The sequence below is a fragment of the Vigna unguiculata genome, chromosome 7 (genome assembly GCF_004118075.2).
Source record: "Vigna unguiculata cultivar IT97K-499-35 chromosome 7, ASM411807v1, whole genome shotgun sequence".
NCBI lineage: Eukaryota > Viridiplantae > Streptophyta > Magnoliopsida > Fabales > Fabaceae > Vigna > Vigna unguiculata.
This window is the reverse complement of record NC_040285.1, coordinates 14,926,289-14,936,030: the sequence shown is the minus strand read 5'-3', so window position 1 is coordinate 14,936,030 and position 9,742 is coordinate 14,926,289. Positions and strand designations below refer to the sequence as shown.

General features: G+C 31.0%; 1 protein-coding gene and 1 long non-coding RNA gene across 8 annotated transcripts; one reads left to right on the top strand and one right to left on the bottom strand.

Moving 5' to 3' along the window:
• Positions 1-482: 482 nt before the first annotated feature.
• Positions 483-5,335, bottom strand: LOC114192507. Of its 7 annotated transcripts, none has more exons than XM_028082247.1 (4): positions 4,576-5,335; positions 1,798-1,865; positions 1,568-1,646; positions 483-1,243 (listed from the first exon to the last, which is right to left on the bottom strand). In XM_028082247.1, exons 1-4 carry the CDS (start codon positions 4,935-4,937, stop codon positions 1,210-1,212), a joined length of 543 nt encoding a protein of 180 aa, XP_027938048.1. In that variant the 5' UTR covers positions 4,938-5,335; the 3' UTR covers positions 483-1,209. The 7 variants fall into 7 exon arrangements, with proteins under 7 accessions (XP_027938048.1, XP_027938049.1, XP_027938051.1 ...); XM_028082248.1 differs by having other exon boundaries at positions 1,568-1,631; XM_028082250.1 differs by having other exon boundaries at positions 483-1,199; positions 4,576-5,334.
• Positions 5,336-5,462: 127 nt separating this feature from the next.
• On the top strand, positions 5,463-6,299 carry LOC114192508. The gene is made up of 2 exons (XR_003606111.1): positions 5,463-5,593; positions 6,032-6,299. It is a non-coding gene; the product is annotated as an uncharacterized LOC114192508 (long non-coding RNA).
• Positions 6,300-9,742: the final 3,443 nt, after the last annotated feature.

Sequence of the window (9,742 nt, the reverse complement as noted above, 5' to 3'; positions counted from 1 at the left end):
TTAGACTATTAATTTTGTTCATTATTATTTTACAAATGGATAATGAATGTTCTTTGTTGATTTTTTTAGTGTTATTTCTCTAATGTTATTTTTCTAATGTTATTTGTCTACTACACCTTTAAAATAAGCTAATCTTGATGTATTAATTTTTTTAATATATTTTAAAATATTAAAATTGTAACATTCAGTGGAAACTATTAAGTACAATATTAATATTATAATAAAGTAAAAAATAGATAGTTAAAATTATATAAAATATTAATATAGTTATAAAATAATAATCATATATATATATATATATATAACTATTCTTAAACATAATCAAGATATAACTTTATTGAGCAATCTCAATATTGTCCATCAGAGAAGCATGCATCCTTAAGTGTGTCCTCCTCTAGTCACACAATGAAGTGATCATTGCAAAAGAAAGTCAAACAACACATAAATCACAGGGTAAACTAATATAGAAAGAGAATTGTACATAAGAAAATAAATCATATCACTTTAGCATCAATATATTAACAATACATGATTATACACAAATAGTAGTTGACACTAAACTCAATTATCCCGATACATGTCATTGATATAGGATTCATCAAAGTGTGCACTTGTGATGGTTTCTAGACTCCGCAAAGTTCAAAGCCACATGGGGTTATCAGTCAACCACAAAAGATTAATCCCTTTCATGCTTAAGACCAAAGAACAAGTCCAATGGTTAAGATTTCTTGATACTCTCACTACATAACTTATTATACTCTATTTGAGTGTGAATGATTATTAGAGTTCAAAATACCTCCTTCTAGACATCTCATTTATCAATGCATACACTAATAATACCATCACTAAGAATTTCCCTTGAAATCCTCCAACTTCATCTTATATGCTTACCACAACAGATTCTATTCAATTCATCATAACAAGAACCATAAATATGCTTCATTTCAAACACAAAACACCCAAATACAACCAAACAATGAAAAACAGGCAAAATAAGACATATTTGACACTAACCGCCATTTGCCTTGTAAAAATGGGCGCCTAGTGCCAACATCTCAGCACTCAGCGCCATTTGTCTCATAAAAATGGGTGCCCAATGCTAGAATGTCAGTGCTCAACGCCATAAAGCTAAAATGCTCCCAGGTCTACAGTGGTCTCCAACGCTCAACGTCACATATCCAGCGCTCAACGCCAATCAACTTGTAAAAATTAGCGTTCAGCGACAACATTATGGGGCTCAACACTACATAAGATTTAAAAAAAATGCAATTTAAGGTTTTTGGACAATTTGGACTTGTTTCATAACTCAAATTGGTACTCCTCCTTTAGGTATTGGTTTAAAAATTGTTAATCATAGGATTTGGTACCAATTTTATCAATGACTCAAATCCTAAATTTCCCCAGTTACCTCAAAATAATCAACCAATCATACATAATTCATCAAACAATTCACATACTAAAATCATTCATACTAACAGTAATCATTACCAAACTCAATCAACCACAAGCTTGCAAATATTAATGTTTATCAAACTTACACGCAAAGACAAAGACTAGTTTCCCTTACCTAGTGAAAAGCTCGTCTGACTCTAACAACACCAAAACCTTCCCCAAACCACGTGATACTCTATCTATACATAGAAATACTACAAAAATGATCAGATCATACCTTCATCACCATTGATCAAGAGAAAACCAAACAAAAGACTAAAGGAATACATGCAACCTCAAAGAGAGACACATGCAAGCAAGGATGATAAAAAATTACACAAAAGAAAAAGTTGAAAATCAACTTACTCAAATGGAAAAATTGATCGGATAAACTTGAAGATCTTGTTGCAAGGATCACACAAGCGGTCTCCGATCTTCAAACAAATGAACAAGAAATCAGGTAGCTTAGAGAGAGATTTTTAGAGAGATAAAATATTTTGAAATAAAAAGATCTCTTTATAAAATTTTTATTTATAATAAACATATCATTATTAAAATAATATGGTCTCGTTATTTTAAAACACTATTACTCGTAAAATACTATTTTTTGTTCTCAGAAAAATCATATGTCAATATATTTTAATAATACAATATATAGAAAATAACAACAATAAAAATTAGAAAATCCAAATTTAGTGTTTGCTGGTGCTATTGTGCAAGTTGCATTCTTAATGAACAACGAAGATGAAAAAGTTTCATATTTGTTCTTCCTTCCGAGATTTTAAAAAGTAAATGAAATTTTTGTTATGGCACATCAAATTCCAAACATGATGACATATTGAATCATCATGAACATGCATAGCACTTTAGTTTAACAGAGCAAACCATAACAATACTAGAATGATACATTTTTGTGCCAAAGGAGGAATAAAAAAAATAATGTTCTAAATTTGTGAGATTGATACAAACAATATATCTTATTTTAAAGAATTAAAAAAAAATTAACCCTTTAAAACTATATATCATTTATAAAAAGTAATATAAATTAGTCTAATGGATTATTACTACTTTAAATACAAAATAGGAAAAGAGGTAATAAATATTTATTAAACATTTCAATAAATACTTCAATGACATTAAATTGTATACTTATTATTATTATTTCTTAATTCTTTAATCATTACCATGAATATAATTATTAGAAAAATTGATATAAAATTTGTACATTAAAATGTTATGAAAATTTTTAATTATTACAAGAAAACCTCCTTCTCTTGAACCCTACTGTGGAGTGGGTAGAATGTAACTGTTTCTAAGTTATCATTAAATCAGAAATTGTGATTTACAATAAATTTTAACTTTGAGACCTCATAAGTTATACAATGAAAAATTATTTTTCAAAATATATTTAATTTGGAAAAAACAACTTTTTCATAAGAAATTCCTCCCTTTTAAACCCTTAGAACTGTGGAAGTGGAAGACAACATAAATTATGATAAATTTGTTAACTTCTATAATACAACCTTACAAATTATATTGAAGGGTAATTTTTTTTTTTTTGAAAAATTTAATTAATTTGAGAAAAATTCTTTCATGAAACCTTCGGATAACATCATCACTGTTTACATATTTTCCAATTACGTGTTACTATATACGATTATTTAGTGGCTTTTAGTTAATAGTTTTTATAATAATTATTTTAAAAGTCATTAAAAGGTGTTTCTTTCGATTGGTAAATCTTGTAATTTTTTTATACTAAAAGTGAATACCTATTCAACTCTAACTGTAATAAGACTTAAGGCATGGTTATACGAAAACATGCTTGTCTCTTCAAGGGCGTGAAAGAGATTTAATCTAATTTAATTTATTCCAACCATAACAAAAATTAAAGTGTAGTTATTATAAAATTTAAATAATTACTGGGCTTTCAAAGTTAAATCTATTTACAAAAACAATCTTTTCATCACAAAAACTATTTTAAAATAATTATGCACCAGTCCAAACCCATTACTATAAATTAACTTCTACTTCACTTCAGAAGTCAGATTTAAATTGAAACGATGTAAAGGCTTGAATTAAAAAATAGTCTAATAAATAGAATTTGTCTAAAATCTAACATAAGTCGGAAGAAAAAAAAAACTGAATCAGTTTCCCAATTGAATGCATTGAATTGGTTTCAAATTAGATTTAGACATTATCCGAAACACATACACAAACTCTACAGAACAGATTCAATTGCGATAAATAAAAAAAAAGGGGTAAGTACAGTGACAACTACCCTAATCAGTTCTAAAAATCTTGCATCAGCAGATAAGAAAATTCGCAAAGCATAACACAAACACTTAATTTTCATGCACCAAACCGTCATACTAATAATGAACACTCTTTGTTTATGTAAGTGCGTGAAACAATTCAAGAAAAAAAAACCACACACACTTTTCCTTTCCCGCATCAGATTCCGTGTATGCCAGAATAATCAACACCGTTTCAATTAATAGCATCTTTCTTCACACATTTAAATGAGGCATAACTGAAACTCCATAACCATCTTCTTCTTCCTTATTACAAGTGTTTTATCTGGGCGTTAAAAATGTGGCACGTGCGTTACTTGAATCAACTATGTATCATCAATGCTTAAACAGAGTCTAATTAATTGTACACATAACAATCATCTAATCAAACCAAAGAGCAGAAACAGAAATAAACAAAGTAAGATAATTAGATAAACCATGAAGATTTGTTCAGCAGAGAAGGAGTAATAATAAAACAGAGGAAACAAATGAAATGGTTGAAACTAAAAGCATGTACTTTGCATGAGAATGCATACATCAAGAGGATGACATACATACAACTTGCATGCATCAGAAAATTTTCCTTTTCCATCTGTCTCAGATTAAAAAAAAAAGAAAAAAAGAAAAAGAAAAGAGAGCGATGGAGGAGAAACTTCTCTCCCCGGTTTCGTTTTGTCTCGGGAGGAACAAAACGGGGAGAGCGAATGGGATCGTTCCACGTGTCCGATAGGACTCTCCCAGTGGTTTTCTAGCGTTAGATCACAAGTGCAAGAAACGGGCGAGTTGGGTGGGGTTCACCACGCCGGGGAGCTGGGTCCCACCACCCTTCAACAAACTCGCCACTTCGGCGTACCTTTCCCGCTCCTGCTCCGTCCGCTGGTACGGCGGCGGCGCCGCCGTAGGCTCTGCTTCTTCGCCGCCGTCCTCCGTCGACTTTCCTTTTGGTGGGGCCCAGGGCTGACCCAGTAGGGTGCCTTTGGTGAGGAACTCGTGGGCCAGGTAGCCCGCTAAGAGTTGGTTGGAGGGCTTGGGCTCCACGAAGACGGCTTTGCTGGTGGCGGTGATCGGGTCGACGGGCCTATCTGGCTTGAGTATTTTGGTGGTGGGTGGTGCGGGTATGGGCTTGGGCCTGTCAAATGGGTCATCTCTCTCTTTGCGCTTATTGGTAGGTGTCAACACACGACGTGGGGGGAGACGCATCGTTTTGGTATTCATGGCTTTCTATCCGCATGCCACGTCACTACCAAACCACCCTCAAAACAAAACTGACACAAATAGTTTTGTTTTCAAACAATAAAAAAAAAAGAAAAAAACAACGGTAATTATTTATCTATCTTCTGGTGAAAAGTGAGGGGTAAAAAGGTAAATTTTGAAAATACAGGGGGTAAAAGGATAAATTGACACAAAACGGATGGGGCACGCTATGGTGAAGACGATGTGATGGGAGAGAGAGACAGGGACGAGAGAAACTTGTGGCCGGAATCTGGCAATTATCAAGATTTAATAAAAACAAAATAAGAGATGAGGTAGAGAGAGAACAGAGAAGATGAGAGAGAAGGAAGAGAGAGAGAGAGAGCGAAAAAGAGAGAATGTAAGAGAAAAATGTGAGAAGAAGAGAATGCGCAGCGGGTCAGGGACTTCGTTATTTATAGTGCTTCTTCTCTCTAATTGCCCCTATGAAGTTCAGCTAATTACTAAAATACCTTGGTTGACCTAAATTACTCAATTACCCTCCCGTTTTATAATTATCTTCCCAAAATGAAGATGGAAAATTTTCCCCTTTTAAGCTTTTTCTCATGCGCCGAGGATTGGTTCAGATTGCATTTGCTTCCTTCCACCGCGGCGGACGGCGATTGGTTGAACGGGAGGGGGTAATTAATTATTCGTTCTGTTTATTTTATTAATTTTCTGGTAATTATTTAATTCTTGGAGTGGTTTGATTATATGATTGGGTTTGGGTCTCAAGCATGCCATTGCTATTCTGTGGAATTGCATGAGATACGAAGAAGGTGAAGAGTTGTCTCATTGAAATTGTTTTGTTTTGCTCGATTTTGCAGTAAGGCCTATTCAAGCTTTATTCACTTGAATGTTTATATTAAAAATACATTATTACCACTGGTGATGATAGGGTCTGAAAAATGAATTCCCCCAAATATTGCTTCAGACACGTAGGTTTATTTTGGTGACTATCTTATAAAGTTCTTCTTTCTGTTAATTAAATAGAATGTTGAAATGCAGAGAGATATGTATTTAATCTTAAAAATTGGAGAAATTGTGACTGATTTTAACCTTAAATTTTGTTCTGCCAGGTTTCCTGGTTCATCCACTATGATGGCAGGCACCATATTCTGCAAATAAGGAAATTAGTAATTGAGTTTTAATCCCAGAGTAAGTAATTTCATGAACAGTCCTTGGATATGATTATTTGCCATGAAGCTGCTCAAGTTTAAGTAGCAGATAATTTTCTGGAGAAATTTTGTTTTTATGCTGATCAATATTCAACTGTTACGACTTCTATATCTTACCCTGTTTCACTTTCCTGCACTACTTTAGTATAAATTTCTGTTTTTATTAAAAGAATGCCTTTTTTTCTTGTTTTGCCATGTTAATTAGTCTTCGCGTCATATTCATTCTAAAGTGATTTTTTTAGTTATAATCAATTTAAATATATACTTTACTTGTGTTTAGCAATTTTACATTAAATAAATTAAAATAAAGGTTATCTTATAACTCTAAAATAAGCAAATCTATATTTGAATATAACTTTTAATCACTATCTAAACGCGTTTAAGTAAAATGCTATTCAGCCCAAGACGCGTAGCCATACACATTTCCTTCACCCATTGGAAACTAAATTTAATGAAAATTATAAAATAACATGATAAACTTGTTTTAAACATAGTGTTCTTTCTTTCTTTTTATTTTTCTGGAAATAATCTGAATGCTTATTAAAACGCAAGTTAACATGTTGATGATACCACTAAGATTAAAAATTAGAGCTTAAGTTTGAAGCATTACCTGTATGAGAATTTTGACTTATCGTATATAATTTTGATAGTGAACTTCTTTAACCAGTATTAGAATTTTCGTATTAGTCAATTATTTAAAACTCAGATTGTGTAAGTCAACTCCTTTATTTACTAGGTGGGCAATGTATAATTAGGTTAAACTGTTAATAAAATACTAATTTAAGTTTATGTAAATAATGATAGACTCGTGTTGTTTAATCAAAGTGATTAGGATTTGATTCTTAATTTTTGAAAAGTGACTAAATGCTCCTTCCTAATGAACAAAACAAATGTTAATAAGGTTATTCCTTTGATGAATCCATTTTCTTATTATAATAATCATATAAAAGTTTAGATCTAATCCTTTATACAAACTAGTCTCGAGTATTACCACCAATAGTTCATAGCCCAATAATCTTCATAAACGTGTAGAGTTCATATTGTATTCAAATTTTCTTGCTATTGCAGTTACTTTTTTTGGTTAAGGCACTCCTAACCTTTTTATTGTTGAATCTTTTGTTGCTATTGACATTTACGTTTTTAGTTTCAGTAATTCTTTTTTTCCAAAAACATGAACGATTTGAAAATCCTTGAGAATTTTTTATTAAAATTTCTTTTCTTATAGAAAAAATAATTGTTATAAATCTCCACATATAAAAGAAAATGTCAATATTTGTTTATTTCTTAGTAGAACTATTATAATTAAATAGAAAAGACTACATTGTTGCATTAACAAATATTAAGAAATTTCATTGAATAATTTGTTTATATGTAAATGCGATTAAGTTAAACAAATAAAATTAGCAAATGAATAATGTTATATAATACTATATTCTGATGTATGATATGGTTCGGTTAATGATTAAGATGATAAATGGAAAACTTTTACTATATATAAAGAGACAACAAAGATATAAAGATGTCTTTTCTCTTTGAAAAACAAGTAGTATTTGGATGAGGAAGATTTATTTTTATAAATAATTTGAAGTGTTTTGTAATAATACGTTATTTGGATAAATAGTTTAAAAAATTAAAATTTAATTAATATCAATTCAACACTTTACCAAATTCTGAGTAAATACAATAAACCAATTTCAATTATATTTTTAAAATTTTGAAATTCAATTACGTTGTTATAATACATATATAACGTATAATAAGTAATGTAAATTTTTATACATGTCAATCATTTTATGAAGCATGTGTAGACGATAGACCATTGAATTTATTCCCTACTATCTCCGGTGGTTTGTTATGCTGAAAAGATATTTATAAAATAATAATAATAATAATAATAATAATAATAATAATAATAATAATAATAATAATAATAATAAAATACCACAAAGTTAAGCAATTGACGTGGTAGAAAAATGACAACTCAAAAGGGATAAAGCAAGCATATGAGTTATGAAAACATCTCAAATAAACTTCTAAAAGAAAAGACATGTTAATCTGAGTTCTATAATTATAAGGAAGCACAAATCAACACTGCTGAAAACTTGTTAAACTATTGGACGATTTGTTCTTATATATAAAACTTGTAACAGCTTAAGTCAAACTAAACAAGAAAAACTTCTACTTATTATAATACAAATCTTATTTCTAATTTTCAAACTCAACCTAATTTATAAACGTTACAATGGTGAGAAAAAGATACATATGATCTTAAACTCAAACTCACTGTTTGATTGAGATTTGATTAATGACATTCATGGTACCTGATTTACTTTTGTAATATTTTTTTTCTTCATTAATTATTATGTTAGAAATAAAACTGGTAATATTGACTTTGATATAACTACGAGATCAAGTACTTGCTCAAAGTTATAACTTTAATTAGAGTTCAACTATTTTTCTTTAAAAATGTAGAATTAAGTGTGAAAAGCTTGAATCTTGAAAACAAGTATTTTACTTTGGAAACATGAATATATTTGTTATTCTCAAGCCAACTTTTCCGAAATCGAAGGAACACTCTTTTAGTTGTCAATTTTGAGTATTAAAATATCTATTTCTGTTACCTTTCAAAATTAGTTTTATAAATATATTATATTTTTTTCTTAAAGATAGGAAATAGAAAAAAACAGTTTATATATATGAAAATATACTTTACCAAACATTAGAAACGAGATTGAGGTTTTCCTTTTACGATACAAAAGTAAGAAACCTTTTCCTTCTTCTTTTCCACTTTTTGGGCATTGAGAGTCTGCAGTTCCAACTCCTTCCACGAGTGCATGAGGGTAGGAGGTGTTGTGTTAACCTTGGGGAGCGATCTGTGTTAATCGGTTGCACCTCGGCCATGCCGGAATTTCGCTTTCAGGGTAGTGGTTCTTCCATGACACAACTATCTTGATTTCTGTCTTGATAATTTGTTATATTGCTAACAATCTGCTATTTTGATTTCTCTATTTTGCTAAAAATCTGAAAGTGAAACCCTATTCCTTTTCAAAATTCTTCAACGATGGTTGTTGCGTCTGGTTCTGTTCTCAAATCACTGCCCGATCTCTCCAAGCTTGAACCTTTAGATGGAATCAACTACAAACGTTGGTCCCAAAAGCCTTTAATCTTCTTCGAACGGCTTGAGGTTGATTATATTCTGTTCACTCTTGTTCCCGATAATGATCTCGTTGTTCTTGCTACTCCAACAGTCACACCTTCAACGGAAAAAACGAGAAAAGATGATGAGGAGTCAAAGGCAAAATATGTGAAGGATAATAAAGTTGTCAGGGGTCATCTTCTCAATCACGTGACCAATGCTCTCTTTGATATTTTTGTTGAACAGAAATACGCAAAGGAAATATGGGATAACTTGGAATCAAGGTATGGTGTCGATGATGTTGGAAGGAAAAAATACGTGGTGGGAAAATGGATGGAGTTCTAGATGGTAGATGACAAGCCTATAATAGAGTAGATTCACGAGTATGAGAACTTGGTTGCAGATGTGCTAAGAGAAGGCATGAAAATGTGTGATGTCTTGTAGGCTAATGTTTTGTTGGAAAAATTTCCACCTTC

Excerpts from the sequence above, each read along its gene's own strand:
- LOC114192507 (XM_028082247.1), bottom strand. The coding sequence starts at position 4,937 with ATGAATACCAAAACGATGCGTCTCCCCCCACGTCGTGTGTTGACACCT. Across the intron at positions 1,647-1,797 it reads CGATCAATTTTTCCATTTGA|TATTTCTATGTATAGATAGA; the intron begins GTAAGTTGATTT and ends TCATTTTTGTAG. Across the intron at positions 1,244-1,567 it reads TCAGACGAGCTTTTCACTAG|TGTTGAGCCCCATAATGTTG; the intron begins GTAAGGGAAACT and ends AATCTTATGTAG.